Source organism: Syngnathus floridae, chromosome 10, assembly GCF_059516105.1.
Source record: "Syngnathus floridae isolate MCC-2025c chromosome 10, RoL_Sflo_1.0, whole genome shotgun sequence".
NCBI classification, from domain to species: domain Eukaryota; kingdom Metazoa; phylum Chordata; class Actinopteri; order Syngnathiformes; family Syngnathidae; genus Syngnathus; species Syngnathus floridae.
The window spans coordinates 6,908,385-6,927,928 of NC_142422.1; the positions used below are offsets into that span (position 1 = coordinate 6,908,385).

General features: G+C 39.4%; 1 protein-coding gene across 5 annotated transcripts in view; it reads left to right on the top strand.

Moving 5' to 3' along the window:
* The window catches only part of LOC148392158 (growth factor receptor-bound protein 10-like), a 44,543-nt gene extending 27,253 nt beyond the window's left edge, over positions 1-17,290 (top strand). For 3 of the 5 annotated variants that reach the window (XM_088386043.1, XM_088386042.1, XM_088386044.1), the window contains 12 exons: positions 8,109-8,265; positions 11,523-11,638; positions 11,963-12,037; positions 13,339-13,476; positions 13,675-13,785; positions 14,134-14,232; positions 14,837-14,914; positions 15,067-15,183; positions 15,385-15,451; positions 15,549-15,636; positions 15,723-15,816; positions 16,172-17,290. In XM_088386043.1, coding sequence (XP_088242169.1) covers positions 8,109-8,265; positions 11,523-11,638; positions 11,963-12,037; positions 13,339-13,476; positions 13,675-13,785; positions 14,134-14,232; positions 14,837-14,914; positions 15,067-15,183; positions 15,385-15,451; positions 15,549-15,636; positions 15,723-15,816; positions 16,172-16,318 — 1,287 coding nt within the window. In that variant the 3' untranslated portion in view covers positions 16,319-17,290. Of the gene's footprint in view, positions 1-6,236; positions 6,599-8,108; positions 8,266-11,522; positions 11,639-11,962; positions 12,038-13,338; positions 13,477-13,674; positions 13,786-14,133; positions 14,233-14,836; positions 14,915-15,066; positions 15,184-15,384; positions 15,452-15,548; positions 15,637-15,722; positions 15,817-16,171 lie in introns of those variants that run through there. The other 2 variants (XM_088386046.1, XM_088386045.1) reach the window with 2 other exon arrangements.
* Positions 17,291-19,544: the final 2,254 nt, after the last annotated feature.

Consider the following 19,544-nt stretch of genomic DNA (forward strand, 5'->3'; position numbering starts at 1 on the left):
GTGTAGTTTAAAAAGGAATCTAAAAAATGGCTATAGGGTCTATAAAATATGATAGTGATGAGTTTGACACTCAAATTCATTTTTGCAATAGATTGTAATATGATTGAGTAGGTTTAGATGCTATTTTTTTATTAGTACAATATATTTCCTGTCTGTCTCTCACACTGCAGGTTCAGATTCCAAGGAGCACGCACACACCCACACAAACACACACACACACACACAAAGTTTTGTTGTCACACACGCTTATGTTATCTGACGCTCTTTGTTGCAGAGGTAAATAGAGCATTCAAACAGTGCTGTACAGTATAAGCTTTTGTCAGCATACATTTGCTTCTCCGTCTCTCGCCACCTCTCTATCATTCTCTCACTCTTTCTCTCTTGCTCTCCCTCCCTCCCTCTCTCTACACATACATTGAGTGACTGAGAGTATGCAGCTTTCAGTACAAATTGTTTGGCTGTCGTTGAACAAATGCTACCTGGATGAGAGCCAGGCAGGTTGTGGTTGAGTCTGGAACATCTCATGTGTCAAGGCCATATTTATCCCCCGCTGGCAAATGGAAACATGCCTTAACTTGCCAGCTCAGCCCGTTAGTGCCACGCTGCCACAGAAACTTAGCTGCACGCATGTACTTACGGCCTTTTGGTGATTTATTTGATGGGCTGTCGTGATCGGTCTGACTAATGACGCTGTTTAAGCAAATAACATTTCAACGTCGGCACTTAACAAAGCCACTTGGTAAAAATGTCAACATGTGCAGCCAGAGCCTAACGTTCATTGTTCATATGAAAATAAATGCGAGTGTTAGTTCAGTGCACAGACCGTATACGCTTTGCTCGACATTCTCATAAAAAAAGGATCAAGATCATCTTAAAGGGACTTTTGTGGGTAACTTTCAGTATTATCACAATTATGCAAATAGTTTGACACAAAATACCATATTGGCTTAAAATGATCCGGTTTCACGCTAAATTAATTCATACGCCTTGAGAAAAAAAAAATAGGTCAACATCACTTTAACAGCTACTACTAACTGCACATGAATAAGGCTGCAAGTGACCTGATCTAATGAAAAAGTGTTAAACTAAGTGCACACACTTCAAATAAAAAAAATAACGTCCAGCTGGAGTGAGTGTTCAAATAAACAAAGGTCAACAAATGCACACACATCAACCAGATGATGTCATTTCATTGATTTTAAGTACAAATGCCTATAAGGAATGTAAAAAATATGCCGCTGAACAAGTGACTGTGAAGTTATGATAAAACTCAGATTTGATTAGCAGTTTCCAAATGTACCATCAATGTTCTGTGGTCTTTCTTATTAGGGTCACAAGTGAGATGGATTAGTGTAAAAAAGACTCACCAACACTCACATTTAGACCTACTATCAGTAATTTCAAGTCTTCACATCTTTCAGTGTGTTTTTTTCTTTCTAAAAGGTAGGAATATTGGATGAGGAGCAGCTTTAGGCCCGATGATAGGCCAAATCGCAATCCAGCTCATCTCTAACCTTGAAAATATTTAGCAAGATTATACCTGTACAATCTGCTTTGGGCAGAGAAGCTTTTTCTAAGGTCATGTATATATAGTTTGACAAACAATGCTCACACAAATTAGTCGTTTTATTATATGCACGCTCCTGCATGTGCAGGCGTGAATGCAGTTTTCCATGTATTTTTTTCTTTTTGTTACCGAAAGAGAACAATTTGTTGCAGCTTGACATCTGGCCATAGCTGTGCTGTTGGTCTCATGTAGGTCATGAAGACTGCATCTCTCCTGTCCCTCTTTTCTGTAAAACTAGGACATCTCAGATTTCTGAAGATACTGCTATGATAACACTGCAAAATATTTTGTAATGCTGCATTTTTAGACTGATCTTTTTTTTTGTCCTTAGCTGAACACTGACCTCCTTTTAACAATTCCCATTACAGAAGCACAAGATATTAGCTTGTTAAATATAGTATTATTTATTATTCTTACTGAAATATATATATATATTTTTTTTTTTTGGGGTGCCAAATCGAAGAGCCTCAACCTAGGTTTGGTTAAAAAGCTTATGTTTCACAGTAAGTTTGGTGTTTTGGTGATAAAGTTTTCTTTTTGAACCATACATTTTGGAATTATGGCCCCAAAAATTCATCGGGTCCCTAGCACTTTTTGCCCTGATGCATTTGAGAGATTTTCTTATGGTTGTTCATTATTACTTTTGTGAAATAATTTTTTCTTAGTCAAATGCCTATTCCTAATTGCATCTACTGTTGATTTTGGAAGTAAAGTAGGAACACAGTCTAAATATGGAGTTTATTGTCTGGGTGTGTCCTCCTATCTTGCTCTACATATCCTTTTCATTACACAGCTTGCCTGCTTACCTTCTTCCGTTTTTGGTCATGTGACTTGTCAACGCAACCCTCGCCTTCTTTTACCCAATTCAGCCCAGACAGTCCACTTGGGGTTCGATCTTAATTTGATGTTGAATTGGATGACAAGGAGCCTTTCGTCACTTCTTTATGACTCAGCAAAGATTCCTTCATAAGTGCCCCCACTCCTGCTGACCACAGGCACTCAATGAGGGCACCAAATTGTCGAAGGCCCATTCAGCTTTTCGTGTGTCCTCATCATGGAGACATCGACTTACGTGGGCGGCCCAGACCACACACAGCATTACTGTGCGATGGTCTGTATATGAGCCACTTGTTAATGGGAGTATGGAGCTGCAGTGGCTTGTGTGTGCCAAATCAGCTTATCAAAGGCTGTGACTCTTTTTGTTTTGGTTTGAATAAAGACCAAGCAGCTACTATTGCTGCATTTTGGCATCGGTCGGGGCATAGAGGATGTTTGGACTCATGCCAAGGCCTGATGACCTGAATAGGATTGAGACTTTCAGTAGGCGTATGTGAACAAATAAAACTTGTCTACAATTCATGAATTAGCAACAAAGAAAGATTGGATTCATTATGTTTAATTTCTGGGATTTTAGTGGGGGGAAAAGCTCAGGTTTTTGAATTTTCATTTTGTTTAATGACCTCAATTTCCCTGGATGTAGTCTTTTGTTACTGTCAATGTTGCCCAGCATGGATGCACTTTTTTTTCAGTTTTAGTTTTCTTGTCAGTTTTTACAAGTATAACAGCATTGGTAAGAATGCAATGTCCAACAATGTTACATATATATGTGGGTTTTCTTTTTTACATCACTTCGGTAACCGTTGTTTCTTTCCCTGGTGCGTGACCTTTTTCCAAGAGCTTCACATGTAATGGATTCTAATGTCTGCACTATATAGGTTTATATGTCTAATGGCTAATGGCCTTTTTAGCGGTCCTAATCTTCAACAGAAACCTCTATCTGATGTAATGGCTTGTAATGCGTACGCAATACCACCGCAGCTATAAATAGAACAGCCGGCAGTTGTCGAAGCGCCGGGATGGATGCGTGTGAGCCGCTGGGCGTGCACACACACGCTTGTGTACATACCTCAAGTTTGCACAAAGCTAGTTCTCATACAGTTCAGTTTACTTTTCCTTTGTCTCTTTGCGCCTGTCTAGTTTCACTCTTGCCGTCTTTGTCTGTTTCTCTAAGGGGATTATGGTTGCATGAATGAGCACGTAGACATCCATATATGTACAGTATGGGCACAGCAGCATATATGATCATGTGCAGTGTGCACATTTTAGGGCTTACATGAAAGCAAGTGTGTGTGCGTGGAGTTTAAAGATCTCTCTCTCTTTCTCTCTCTGAGGGATTACGTCACAGCAGTTATCAGACCTGAGTCATCAGAAAGGTTGAAAGGCCCTGCCCTGCTGTGCTCCTTCATCCAAATGAGGACAGAGTTAAAAGACTCACTGTCCCTTGTTCTAGTCTGTCATTTCCTTCATTTCATCGGTCTTTTTCTTGTCATGTGACCAATTTGAGTAAATATAGGGGGGGGGGGGCAAAATTCCTGTAGTGTATCATTCTGATCATTAAAGAATCAAAATGTAAACATTTTGTTTCATTTGTATCAGAGCATTAGGTTGCTGGAAATTATGCTGCAAATATGTATATTGTGCTCAACAGTGGGTTAAATTAACTTTTATCTAAACGCTCATGGTATTATTTTTTAAATAAACTGTGTCTCACTAGTCGGTAATCTGTCTGAAACGGATTAATATGCAGTAATAATGCGCAGTGTGATGGCATTACCAAACTGGAAGATTATGCTTCATCAGCAAATGTAAGATCAGATTCAACTCAAATTATTCCACACTCATGATTTGTTGGCATGTTAAGGTGTAGCTTCTGATCTTTGCACTATTGCCAGTGAAGCTCAACTGACTTAACAACCGACTTTATTATGTGGAAAAAGAATGTTTGCCATGTTTCCTTTTGGTTTCAGTACCTTCAAAGTAATTGGAGTTGATATATTTGTACATGGTTCACCACACTTAATGTCCATTGCAGTTCTTTGTCAGTGCTTTAGTACTTGCTGTAACTTCATCTCCTTCACAACTTCCAAAGGTTCTTCAAACTAAGCCAAGAACGCTAAAGATTGAGGTACAGTATATCATACAAGTTTTTTCCCTTCAAAATTGACACATTGTAATCCATCTTGGTCGTCTGTAAAATTTTAACCTGCGACCTGCCATTGAGTGACAAGCCAAGCCATCACATCAGGTCACATTCAGTCTGCTGACGGTCTGAAAATGTTAGTTTGAAAGAAACTATGAATATAATTTCCATATTAAAAGCAGTTAAACCAATGACAAATCTGCATTGTGTATTGCAGAAGTGTTCCAACACATCCAGTTTTGAAATGTTAACCGTTAATGACGTTGACTGAAACCAGTATGTCATCATACATGGTTATTTCAGTTTACTTGGGACTTGCTCTGATGTAGGCGGTTTTGTGAGCTAGGAGTGGTGTGTGGGGTTTTTGGTTAACACACAGCTGTGCGGTCTAGATATGTAGTCAACCATACACTGGATAAAAATTGTATTTTGGGGGAGACAAAACAATATATGAAATTGTAACCGCTCTAAATATAAATTATTGACATTTGTGGCTGCATTGTTTTTAACTTATATCTTTAAGTCGATGGACAATACAAGGGACGATGTTGAAAATGTTGGAATGCTAATTATCACATTGGCAAAATTTTAAAAATTTTGTTAGTTTGCCCATTTATTTTAGTTTATTTCCTTGAAATACTGAGTTCATTCAACTTTTTTTTTTCATCAGCACACTTTCTGCCGGACTGCGTCATCAGAAAGTCTGCCCGTCTAGCACCCTTTACCTTCCGCTCTTTGGCCGTCATGTCTCATGTCTGACACACACATTCCCTCTTTCTCTCCACTCCCCAATTCCTAACTCCTCCGTTCCCTCCTTTCCTTGCTGAAGTTTCCACTTCATATAGTAAATGAAGTTGTATCTCTTCGCACTTCCCCTTACCTTTTGCAAATCAGTGTTTACTCGTGGAGCACACCTCACCCACACAACTTTCTTCAAGGCTGATATGCAAGACCGTTTGCCTCTCGCCCAGACGGGGTGTGTCAAGGATTTTGTCTGGCTCATGCTGTAATAAATATTTTTGCGGGGTATATATTATAAAAAGTTTTCACTTTGCCTTTTTTTTTTTTTGTTTAAAAGAATTTTGGCACAAAGCTAGCCACCGGGGTGGAGATGAAGGTTGGGGTTCTCAAGCGCTGCTCCAGGTTTGTTTCATTTCATTTGCTCTGTAATGAGTCTTGCACTGCACTAGTGCAAGGCAAGATCTGACTCGGGAGTTCAAAGTTAAGCCACAGGGAGGGATGGAGGGAGGGTGGGAGAGGAAAAGGGAAGGCAAAGAGACAGAGAAAACATACAGCCCCAACAAGCCCTCACTTGAAAACTTTTGGTGGGTAGAAAATGTGTAACTTTTTCTTTTTAAACTCGATCCCATCCTCCTCCTCATTGGCCCAGCCGGCTTCAAGACCTGAAAAGATGGTGCAGCTAGAAAGACATCTGAGAAAGTTAACGTCTGTCCATGACTGTGCGTTTGTGTGTATGTAGGCTGTGTGAGTGTGTGTGTCAGCTCACGTCTGAGTTTGTGTGGGAATGATTACATCAGCCTGTTGGTGTCTTACGATTGGTTGGTGAGTGTGGTGGTTTGATTCACTGCGCCTTGGAGCCGCTGGCTGAGGCTGTAACCCTTTTGTGAGAGAGAGAGAGCGAAAGAGGGAGGGAGGAAGAGAGAAAGAGGTGGGGGGAGAGGTGAAGAAAGATAGTTGTCAGACTCAGCCGGCACAGCGAGCGCCACATTCTACCTGCTGCCGTCTGCTCGCTGTGTCTGTTCTGTGAGCCGAAGTGGACTGAGGCTGGGGTGCTCGCTGATAGTTCTTTGGTTGAGCTTGGCAGGTCCACTGGTTTGGACAGTTTTAATTGTGCATGGTATGTGACAGGCAGCACTAACATCAACTTGCCGGCATTATTTTGGCCTTTTTCTTTTTGGACGAGAGGAGGTGACAGCTGGGTTTTCCATTCTAGAGTGTGCGTGTGTGAATGTGTGTATGAGTGGACTGTCAGGCACCCTTCAAAAATGCCTTCGTGTTCCCCGGACTGCTGCCTATTGCGGGCCGTGGAGGTAAGACCACACGCTCCATCTGTGTCTCGTCCTCTCGAGCTGCCTGCTTTTTGCTATTTGAAGATTATCTTATCATTAGAAGTCCTGCTACGCTTGGACTGAGCTGACAAATTGACCTTGTATACATTGAGAGGGCCCTACATTTTTTGGAGCCCTGCACTGGCAGGAATTTTTTAAATAACTGTAATTTTGAATTGGCCATTCTCACATACATTCGAATATTTCATAGTGTTATCTGTGTGGACGGGTTTGTGGCTGGATTGGCTGGATTCCTCTACAGGCTGAGCAGTATGAGAAGATTGTGACTGCATGGTTTCCTTGTGCTGAGCCAACCTGTGGGCATTTATTAGAGGTTAATTCAGGACTGCTCACCCTGCTGCATTTCCTGTCACCGGCAGTTGGAGGGAAGCTTTGAACAGATGATCAATTATTTGCACGTTATCTCATTTCTTATTTCTGGTTACCTGACAATAAACAATGAATAATAACTTAATCTTTGTTCTTAAATGCTGTACATGCTATGCCTACAAATAATATATTTTTTCTTGGTCTTACTATTTCTCATACTGTACACCTCCATAATCATAAAACCCAGAGTGTTAGTGTTTCATGTCATTTGTAGGTTTTCACCATGTTATCGCACTGCATTTTAACAAGAAGTGATTTCAATACTTCGTTTACATTATTAGCAACATAATAGTGACAGCATGTCCAAAGATGTCACGACTACCACAGCATACTTTTAGAAAGAACTCTTGCATTGGATCTCAGTAATTCGCACATGGCAGCATGTGTCCAATCCAGTAGAAAGGTTCTGGGTTTGATTCTTGTCCCTCGCCCACTTGTACGTAGTTTTCATATTCTCCCCATTCATACATGGGTTTTCCTCGAGGTTCTATGGCTTCTTGACAAATTGTCCTAGACTTGAACGTAAGCACGAGTGGTTATTTGTCTAGAACCGCTCTGTGTGAACTGGCAATTAGTCCAGCATTTTCTCTCATTACAAGTCACCTGGGATAAGCCCTAATGAGGATAAGTGGTGTAGAGAAGGGACCTGTAGTAGTTGCTTTTATTCTAAAGTAATGAAGTCTGTGACAAATATAACAAATAAATACTCAAGAAAATAAATTACATTTTTATCCTCGTGTTGTAAGACCGGTTGTGGTCTCAAGACATAATTTTGATCTTGTCCCGGACTTGAATCCCAAAAGCCTTGGTCTCTGTGAGGTCTGGTTGTGGTCTCAAGACATGACTCCCAAAAGCCTTTGTCTCAGTGAGTTCTGGTCTCGGGCAAGTTTTGGTCTCAAATAATGCGGTCTTGAGCACAAAACAACTTTAGCCTTATCCACATGGTTTGAATTTGACTGAAAGTTTTTACAAATCTTGCTTATCTCTTTATTTCTCTCAACAAATATGCACTTAAAACATGTGGCAATTTTGGCAAATCATTTTTTAGCAATGACATTTCTTTCAAATTTTAATTGATTTTATTTTTTGTGCCTCCTCATAGATTGTCAAGATCTCCACTGAAGACGGCATGGGCAAAGTGGTGGAGATCCCAGCCGACATGACAGCCAGGGACCTTTGCCAGCTCCTGGTTTATAAAAGCCATTGTGTAGACGACAACAGTTGGGCACTTGTTGAGCACCACCCGCTGCTGGGGCTAGGTGAGTGGCTGAATCTCGCTCATATACACACAAATACACAAGCACACATATGAACAGGCCCTCACGCTTGCCCGTACAGAAAACTCACGGAGCATGCACCGAGACATGCGATGCATTCAGGCACAGGTGCATTCATTCATGCATGCATGCCAACATACTTGGGGAGACAGACAGGCTGGACACATATTCTCACGCAGCCATGTGGTGAAGCGTGACTGCATGCACTTACTACGCAGTGTTATACACGCATTGTCCGGATGCCCAGTGAGATAATCAAGTGAATATGAGAGCTCTGTGCAGAAAATTGACAGCTGCACACACCGATTGTTGTAAGAAATTTGTAGGTTGGATTAATTTATTAGTCTTTGTACAAACATGACGCATACGGATAGTGATATTGTTCATAAGGTTAGAGTTGCTGCTACCAATGATGCTTGTAAAAGCAGACCATTGATTTAAAAAAAAGAAAAAAAACTGACACGGCTGCTCAGAAAGAAAGAGGAAATAAATATGTGCGACCAATCTCAAAATGTGTTTTACCTTTTCTTGAAATTGCAGTGACTGGAATTGAAGACAATCTTGTGATTCTTGTCCCTTAAGCAAGCAGAATTATAATAGGGTGATAATACAAATACAAATGACCGAAATTATAGAATCTATTTTTTTTTTAAATGTTTTCAACCCTGTCAAAGCCACTTGAAATTGGGATTGGCATACTCTTAAAATTTAATTCCTCTGAAAAACTCATTGCAGTCAACACATTTATTGTTTTCATATGAACTCTCTGTAAGGTTCTGTTTGGATGTACAGACGGTTAGTATCCTACAGAGCGCAATGCTAAATGTAATACGAATTTAAAAGCATTTTGTCATAGTATTTGCCGTACATAGAAACATTTTGCTACTGCCTACTATCATAAGATCTTGCTGAGACGGTCTTATGAAATACTATACAGTATATTTCATCGTTGGAGTTTAATTTTATTTGCAGTCATCCATGATCTGACTACCGCACCTTTTCTCATCACTGCAGCCATCGCAATGAAGGCCAAACACATTTAACTTTGTTTTCAGTGACATCATGTTTGGCTCAAATACTTTTTCTATGGTCTGGTCCAGCTATCTGCACCTGGATTTTTCCTAGATCTGTTTCTTATTTATTGTTACAGGGTGTTAAAGTCACATTAAAATTCACATTTTCAAGGTGACTTCACAAAGTGAAGCTGTAGGAAATTGTGAAATTGACTGAAATGGTAACATTTTCCATTTGGATGATTTTAAGGGTTAATGAAACTAATTTACCAGCATTCTTTCAAGTAGGAGTAATTTATATACTGACATAATGGAATGCATGAGAAAATCAAGGCTATATGCCGTTGACTATCACAGTAGTACAGGTTATCAAGTTACACAAAATTTCCCCCCTAATACATTCTGACTTAATACATAAAGAAATACAGTAAAATAAAAATTTGAAAAGTGCTGCTTTAAAAATATATTCTGCCACTTTTGTAGCACATAAACTTGAATTCGTATGTCTAGAATTATATTCCATAATGCCTAAATGATCTGCCATCTAATAATTACTCCTAGAACCATTTGTCATACAACAGTCTGCTCACTACTTTGACACAACAACTCGAGACAATCGTACAGTTCTCTTGGAGCCAGACACAAATCCATCCTGAGTGAACTCACTCGAGTGTAACAAACAATAAAATCGTTTTAGTGAGTCATATTTGTGTAGTTTTATGTTCAATGCGTTTGCCACCTGCACTCGGTCTGAACCACTGCAGTATTTTTTACATGTAAATTTACATTATAGAACTGACATGTACTGCTCTGAATTGTATTTTTTTTCCGTGGAATATAAATCACACAGTATGCTATAAAAATTTACACTTTTATGACAATGGTGTAGCATACCTATCGTGTGAGTGTTTTTTGTGTGAACAAGTTAAAAGCTGATATACATTATACATGACTATTGTCAGTATGTAAATTTGCTCTATTCATAGCTTATTAAGTGTTCCATTTGTAAATGAACAAGTCTTTTCAGTCTGATAGCGAGGGCTCACGAGATTCATGCTTGCAACTGCGTCCACCCAACGTGTGCACATGCGGTTTTGGGAGGTGGACCAGAATAGAAACAGAGACACTGTAGAGGTCTTTGAGCGACACCGGACAATACTTGGTTGCAGCAGAGAGTCCTATTCTTGTTCATGGCTGAGTACTGGTCATACATTCGTGAATGGGATGAAATGGCCCTTTTGAGAAGTAATGTTGACCTCCACTTGTCAGCCCGGAAAGGTTAACAAGAAACAAGACAGTGCGGTAGTGTTGCCAGGGTGAGTCTGTGTCACGAACATGAGTGACTCATCAGACAAACGACAGGATGGAAGGGGAATTTAAAAGAGGATTTGTGACACTGTTCAAGAGTTCTCCCAGACTTTATGAAAATATCATATGGAGGCAAGGAGGTGGTATTATTCAATTACAACTTTTCAATTTTGTTCCATCAAGAGAAATGTGCACATCCTTTGGAATGGACTGGGTCACGTCTCGTGTCAGCATCACTCCGGACATGAATCATGTCGACAGTGGGACCTCTGACCACATTCACATTGGGACACACTTCGGCTCATTTGACCTCAGTGAGAACTCCATAGCCGCATTCTGAATGTCACGGCTCGTTTGAAGAGGTCAAGCGCCTAAAGATGTCGAATGACCAGATGCCATTTTTCTTACGGTCACGAATCAAGAAACCCACCGTTCCTTGCTATTGCTATTTTATTGCGCTGCAATTTGAACGAATCATCGATGAGTAATTTAACAGGAAAGTACCTAACCGGAAAAATTAATGAAGAGTTTTAGTGGTCAAACATTTACACGCATACCAGTACAATGACAAGTCCCCTAAAATGTCTTGCCTTCATTTTTTTTTTGTTGTTTTAATTGTAAGTCGACTTATGAATATTTCTAATAGCCAAAAATAAACAGATTTCGAAATGGGGAAGTCTCAAATGCACCTTATGCTAAAATTGACTCAAGTGTTTAAAAACAATTAAAAGGTTGAACTATGTAGTGATTAATATTTGTCAAGTTTCATTTTTTTTTTATCTCACAGCCAAACAATAATGTACAGTATTTATCTGCACAGTTTTTTCCTTTTCCTGTTTTAAGATTCTTATCGCTGCCATGCAGAAAAAGCAGAGGTAATGTAAAATGTAATGTAAAGTTGTTTGTGCTGACCCTTAGAGCGCTGTCTGGAGGACCACGAGTTGGTGGTTCAGGTCCAAGCTTCCATGAGCAGCGACGGGAGATTCCTCTTTAGGAAGAACTATGCCAAATATGAATTCTTCAGAACTCCCCAGGTAATTACTTCGTCTTACAACTTCTCTCACATGCCATGTTTCACTCAACCTCTTGTTGAAATGGTAACATCTAATTATGTTCTTGACAGCATAAATAAAATGAAGACGTTTGAGTGACTGTGTAGTTGCTTTGAAAATTTGATAAAAGAAAGCGAAATATTAAAGTTGCTTCGTTTTATCTAATCAGCAAATATTACAGCATGTTGCACTCAAAGAATTTGTGTGGGCTCGTAATGTAATCTGATTTCTACCCTGTAATTACTGACACAGTGGCTTGTCTCGTTTATTATTTACTGTACAAACTGGTTTATTTTCTCTTACCAGACATTTTTCCCAGAGCACATGTTTGCTTGGTGCCAGGAATCCAATCGTCCCATTCCACCATCGCAGCTCCTGCAGGTACATATTACACTCAAGCAAATGCATTCGCACGCACACAGACGCACACCAAGGTTATGGTGACCTAAAACCAAAATAATAACCAATAATCGAAAAATTTCTGGCAAACAGGAAATCTAACTAAAGCTACATCTTCCATTTAGAATCCTAATGTACGAAGACACACGCACACTCACACACAGACACACACCCTATTTAATGTCAGTCAGACTCTCCTTGTCTTCCCTCACGCACCCATTTGAGTTTACCTGCAAGTCAGCATTACACACTGTAAAATTAAGTTGACATACCTCACCTCTGACCTCGAGACAATGTGTCTCGTCAGCGCCTGCCGTAATAACTACTGTTAATCCCCAGTTGACGCATAACTGTATCGGCACACGCAAGGAGGGGCCCCACATGTGTGACGGCTGGAATTAGGCGGTCAAATAATAGTCTGTATGTTTGCTCTGAGCACACATATATGTGGCTCACACTGCTTGCATTAACAACCCGCAGGAGGCCATGGCATGTATAATAAGTAAAAGAAAAAGGACAAAAGATATTTTTGAGGATTCTTTTGAAGAGCTTCATTTTAATGAAACGAGGCAGTCTTGCTCTCTGCTGTCCCCGTTAAATGGAGCTGTCAGAGTCCCAACCACAAGTGGAAACCATCCGTTCATCCACGCCACTCACAGAAAGCTTTTAAGTCCCCTGCTAATCATATACTGGAGACCCTCTGCTTTATTATGCTCCATGAAGACGGCTCAATGAAAAACAGTCCATGTGGTGAACCGGGGTTGTCAGGAATTCTTAGCGTTTGGAATTTTTCCAAGACAGCGTCATTCAAGGGTTGCTTTCTGAGCTCAAGCAGGTGTTTATAATATTTGCCAAGACTCACTATGACTACACTTCAATAGTGCCTCTATATATATATATTTTTTTTGGGTGAACATCGCATGTAAAGGTGCCCTTTGAAAAGTTTAAGTTTGTTGGAATTTTCCAAAACATTGCCAGACATCCTTTAAAAATTAAAGGGGCTTCTGGAAGCCTTTGCATTACTTGGCGGATGACAAGGCAGCTCATATTATTTCTTTTGAAACACAGAGACTAGGTATTTTTGACAAAACCTCGGGACATTTGTTGCTGAATGATGTGGAATTGCATAGTTGGAAGCTCTACATAGATGCTATCTGATGTAATTTCTTTCTGCAGTCAGGTGTGACAAATGTTTGGCTTTGCTTCTGGGATGAAATCTGTGAAGGACATATGACAATCAATGAATCTCCTAATTGACGAGATATTATTTCCTCTCTTTTCAGAACTTTCTAGCAACCAGCAGTTGTCCCGAGATCCAGGGTTATCTGTATGTAAAGGAGGTGGGCCGAAAATCCTGGAAAAAAGTTTACATGTTCCTGCGGCGCTCAGGGCTTTACTGTTCTACAAAAGGAACCTCAAAGGTGACGCAAATATTGGCCATAAAGTGTATGTCACTAAAGAATGTGCATTGCCGTAGTTCTAGCAGGGTAAATATTTTTGAAAGCTAATAATGATGCAAAGCACTTTTTTTTCCAGGGGTCCCTCTGTGCCAATCTCTGTGTAACTTAAGGCGGTTTCTGTCTGTCATCATCTTACAAAAGAATTATTTGTGTCTTCAGGAGCCCAGACATCTCCATTTACTTGCAGACCTTGAAGATAGTAACATCTTCACTGTCATCACAGGCAAAAAGCAGCACGGTGCACCCACAGACTTTGAGTTCTGTATCAAGGTGAGTGTCAGATAACAGAGGGGAGTAGGCATGAAATAGTAGGAGCGGAGGAAGAATTCACCTCCAGTTGAACTCTCTCGCTCTCTCTCTCTCTCTCCCATGCATACATTTAGTATAAGATTCGCTAGAGATGACTCCTTATCTTCAAAATATTTTTAATTGGTTTGATTCCACAATATACAACCAACAGCATTTAGTGGGCTCAGTTTTTTTTGTAATGACTCATTCACTGCCATTGACAGCTTAAAGATGTAAAAGATTCATTTGAACAGGGATGCAGTGAATTATCATTTCAAATAGTGAATCCTCTTTTCAAATACTGTTCTTATTCTCTTTGTTCATTTACAGCCCAATAAATGCAGAGGGGAACTCAAGGATTTACGGATTCTGTGTGCTGAAGATGAACAAGGCAGGACATGCTGGATGACCGCTTTTAGATTGTTCAAGGTACACATTTTTTGGGTTTATGCGTGCGTAGGACCCAAAATCAAAATATGATTTCATCCAGATAGTCAATCTTTAAACAAAACTAGATCTTATATGGTATTTTCAGGGCTGATACAAATGCCGATTTTCAGTAGTCATGGTGTAGCCCACTATTATTTTGACCCGATGCTCATTTTCATTTCATTTTCCTTTTGTCGTCATCGTGTCTTTAAAAGTTAAATAAAAACTCAAGTAAATAACTCCCTGTAGTTTCCTACAGTAATTAAAAATGTACACAATTTCAAAATAATTGAAATGAATCTTTTGCTTATCTTTTTAATTAAGCAGAAACAAATGTAAAGGGTAAACTTAACCCAGAATTTACATAAATAAATAATATTAAATAAATAAACAATAAATATTACAACAATATATTAAGTGATCTTTAATTCCACCCATATTTAGTCAAATGCTCAGTGAGCAACTAAAATATGGAAAGGCATCTTTGATACATATAAAGCCGTCCATATTCAGTCTTGTGTTGCAAAAAAGAAGTGCCATGACATCTCCTCTCCTAAACGTGCACCCCCCAAAAAAGGACTCTGGTGTTTTCTTTTCTTCACAGTACGGGATTCTATTGTACCAGAATTATAAGATTCCCCAGCAGAGAAAAACCCTGCTCTCACACTTCTCAGCACCCGTGGTATGTTACCCTCATTACACAAGGAGCTAAAGCCTCCAAAATCTGACATCTATAAACTCTTAAGACCTAATACCATTACTTTGAAATCCTGACAGATCAGTTTAGTGTGTACTAAACACTAAACGCGTTTGTTGCCCCTTCTTTCCCCTCAGCGAAGTGTGTCCGAGAACTCTCTGGTGGCGATGGATTTTTCGGGAACGATAGGCCGCGTAATCGACAACCCCGTGGAAGCTCAGAGCGCCGCTATGGAAGAGGGACACGCATGGAGGGTGAGTATTTGTTTTATACATGGCACTCTAACGTACACTCACAACATTTCAAATATCAAATACAATCACACACCATTCAAACTGTTCTTTATTTTTTTTTTTTAGTCCACTTGAGTACTATTTAACTTTTCTGCAGCAGTTGTTTATGCTGAAGCACAACTAATCCTGGTCTTTGTATTTTGTATGTGACGGCTGGCTCAGAAGAGGAATCACCGAATGAACATCCTCGGTTCCCACAGTCCATTGCATCACTCCTCATTAAACTCGGGTAAATGCAAATCCTAACGCAACAATGCACATTTTATGTACAGTGAGTTTATACTCAAATTACTGGTCAATTTCACATCCGCAAATATCGTTGTCAGTCATCCACATGGCCCAGCTGTGGTTCCATGGCAGAATAACCAGAGAAGAATCCCACCGCATTATCCACCAGCAGGGGCAAGTCGATGGGTAATTTAACATAACGCATCTTTCATCGTTTTCACTTGACACACTCAAAATATGAAGCTGAAAGTGTGTATTTTCTTATTTTCTAGCTTGTTTCTGCTGCGAGTCAGCCAGAGCAACCCCAAGGCTTTTGTGCTCACATTGTGCCATCACCAGAAAATCAAACATTTCCAGATACTACCGGTAAGCATGCTTATATTTTTCAATTGTGTTTGAGATCTCTGCTGATATTAGGTTAGTCCCTCAATTGGCTCTCAGGATCACCCAACAATTGTCAATGTTTGATACCAAAGGCAAATGGAAACCGTAACATGACAACTTGTCATGTATCTTAAGCCACATTTCTATCAAACAGTACAGAAGAAGTAAACAGTACTGTTTGGTTGGAATGTTTATTTTTCTGCCTGTAATAAATTGCGTGGAACCTGCCTCTCGCTCAAAGTCAGTCAGAATAGTAGCCATAATGAAATGCAATCCAATTGTAAAATATTTAAATCACTAACTTGCTCTGATTTCCACTCGCCCATCTGCTCGTCAGTGTGAAGAGGACGGCCAAGTCTTCTTTAGCCTTGACGATGGTGCCACCAAATTCACCGACCTGATCCAGTTGGTGGAATTTTATCAGCTCAACAGAGGAGTGTTGCCTTGTAAACTCAAACACCCATGCACCTTTGTGGCCTTATGACACCTCCCATCGTCCAACGCACCAACCCTGGCGCCTCGGGTCCCGAACGCCCCGTCCCCCCTTCCCAGTTTCACTTGACCCGACTCTGCCCAAAGCAGAGCGAATGTTAATATTGGTTGATTCTTCTAAGAAGTTTGTGAATTGACTGGGTTTTCATTGCTGGTTTTTTTTGTTATTGTTATTATTATAATTATTATTGTTATTGTTGATGAAAGTCCGCCAGATACTGCTGATTTATTGGATTTCTTTTAGGGTGCATTTGAATGTTACAGAATTGCACGCAGAGTTGCGTAGTCAAGAGGAGAGCATGAACACTGCCATTTGCGTCGATGCTTTTTGCAAGAACTGGTCTTTGTTAAGATGAGAACTCAGTGACCCTCCAAGATTTGGAATCTCGCAGCTCAAGTGAAGGCTGTCGCCCTCATGTGGACAATCAGCAGGACAGTGAACCCTCTCATGTGTGGACCACTCTTCTCTTTGAGAACTGAAGGCTCGTTGGAACCTCTCTTGACTTGTTCTCACACAAGACTGCGTTGATTGTCTCTTTTTGTTTTGCACTCATCCAACTGGGAGTGGCCTTTGAGGGTGCTAGACTTCTCCGTTGTTGGAATTACTTGTAACTGTGAGAGATGGTGTCGCCGCCCTCTACTGTTTGTGGTGTGGTATTGCAGCAACAAGAGAAAGAAAAAGTATATATAGAGAAAGAAAGAGAGAGACTGGACAAATTAGTCTGGAAAAGGTGGATTGTGGACACTCTTGAAATGTTGCAACAGATTATTTTTTTAATTGGCTGACAATACAAAATATGTTTTGTCCTTCATTTATTTGCAAAGAGTTTTCATTTTTGAACCCATTGTTTGCAATAGTCTTAACATTCTGAATGTTTGACTCTTCGCTGTTCACATGTTCCACACAGTCTTGTCCAGTTGCTGGTAAGTTCTATGAAGAAATAAAACGCAAATAATTGTGTCAGTTCTGGGAAAGCTGAATGCAACATGTACACAGGTGTCTGTTGGTTAGTATAGCAAAATTGGTTCTCTTAATACACTCTCGATAGAGCAGGCAAATTGTAAGACAAAAATCACCTGCTTTACAAAAAATCTTCTCAATTCTGAATTTATCTACATTGCTCTTACCGAAAGTCCTCAAGGTGCTGTTAGGCAGTGCCTGTAAATGTTATTGTAACTTGGAATATAGTAAGTTGGCGTGCGCTTGATGACACGCAATACTGTCCATCCCATTAATTGTAAATCAGCCTTTTTCTATAAACTGTGAGCAGTACAACAGGCCCTTTGCCAAATGGACGTCAGATTGACAACAACCAACAAAATCAGCATTCCAAATCTCATGCGTGTTTTTTTTCTGCCACTAGCAATTTTGCAGGTTGTCATTTGGGATCCTGTTTATTGTGCTGATAAACGTTCCTTGTGTTGCCCAAACTTAGATTCTAAAACGTTTTAAGAACCCATTTCTACACATAGATATTTAATTTTTAGATCTATTTCAAAAGCATGTGTCCTAAGAAAACTAGATAAGCAGTTTAGCAATAAAAAAATCTTGTTAGTTTTATTATTTTACCTCATATTTTGGCAGGTTAGTATAAATGTTTTGGCCACCATAATAGGAAGACACCTTAGTTCCAAACTGCACTATTTGTATTGATGTGTGCCTAATAAGCAGCTGTGAAGAGAGATGTTTGGAACTGTAAAAATGTGACAATTATTGTAGTTCCCCTTCCACCCTTGCTCAGAAATGTTGCAAAGAATGTTGGAGTTAATTCTATAAATTATAGCTACTTGCATTTTGTGGAACACTGATGAAGCTCAGCGTGTCATGCATCAAACTAAATGAGTTCATTTGCATGCACTTCAGATCTGATGGTGGATTTTCATAGTGTGTCAAATCCCTGAAGCGATTTGTCTTTTTTTGGCTTAGTATGTTATCCATTAGAAAAGGAAGATTACAACTCAGTGCCTTTAGATAAGGTGGGGATTTTTTTGTTTTTTACAATATATTTTTTTGTAACTGACTCATGACATTTGGTTGAATTTGATGAAACAACAACATCCCAGTAGTAGCCAATCGTAGTAAATTGTCGCTTTATATATTCCATCCCATTGATTTTGATGCAGTCACCCTCCATTATGACACAAGCGGTTTATATTTTGTTACCTGTTCAATAACTCTTTGTAGATGTTCGCGCGTAAAGTTCTGTTTCGTTTTGTTACCTCTGTTTGCATTTGCCCCAGGAAATGCAACGTTTAACAGCCATTTTATTTAGCTGCTGGTTGTCCTTAAGGTTTATTGAACAAATTATTTGCAGTATAGCCACACTATATTGACACTCTGCATGGTCACCATTATCTTGAAATGCAATGATGAATCCTTTTTTGTTTGTTTTGTTGTTCAGCAAATGTATATGTATCTGGATGTGACTGATCTACTTGAAAATTTTAGACTGTTTTTTTCCCTTCAGCGCTGTTCTGTAGTTTTTTTTTTACCATCAAATAATTGACCAGTGCGAGTTAATATAATGACTATTGTTTTGACATAGCATCTATTGATATATAATTTTTATGATGATTTTTTTTATTTTTAGAATGGACTATTCAAAGAAAAAAACTACTTCAAGCTATATGAAGATTTAAAGCACACTGGTATCCCTAATGTTCATGTTCATGTCATTCCAGTTGACAACAGGTGGAATGTTCATTCACAAAGCATCACAATTTCTGTTCTTTTAACCCATTAAATATATTCTTTTCTCAGATCTAGAAACAAAGAATCCCTACTTTTTTATGTCAAGACGCCCTCATTTCTTTATCTACATGATGTTCATCAAACCTTCTTCGACACTGATTAATACAAAGGGCTATCAGTTTGAAACACGCATCTGAAAAAACACATTTGCTCAAATTACCTTGATATTTAAATATGAGAACACATTCACCATGTTAATGAGTTCTTACAGTAATTACGAAACCTATTGTATAAACTACCAGTGTTCAAGTTCAAATGATCACTTCTGCAACATTCCTAGAAAATTGCCATGTCCCATCCCGAAATATTTATATTTACCACAATAAGTTGACAGTTCAAAGAGGGAATGAAAATATGGATTGACTAAATTTTCTTTCATTGAACTACTCATTGCAGGTGATTTTGACTCTGCTGGATCAGAGGCAACCAACCCTGTCTTCCTCAGCTGTTGGAGTGAGGTAAGAGG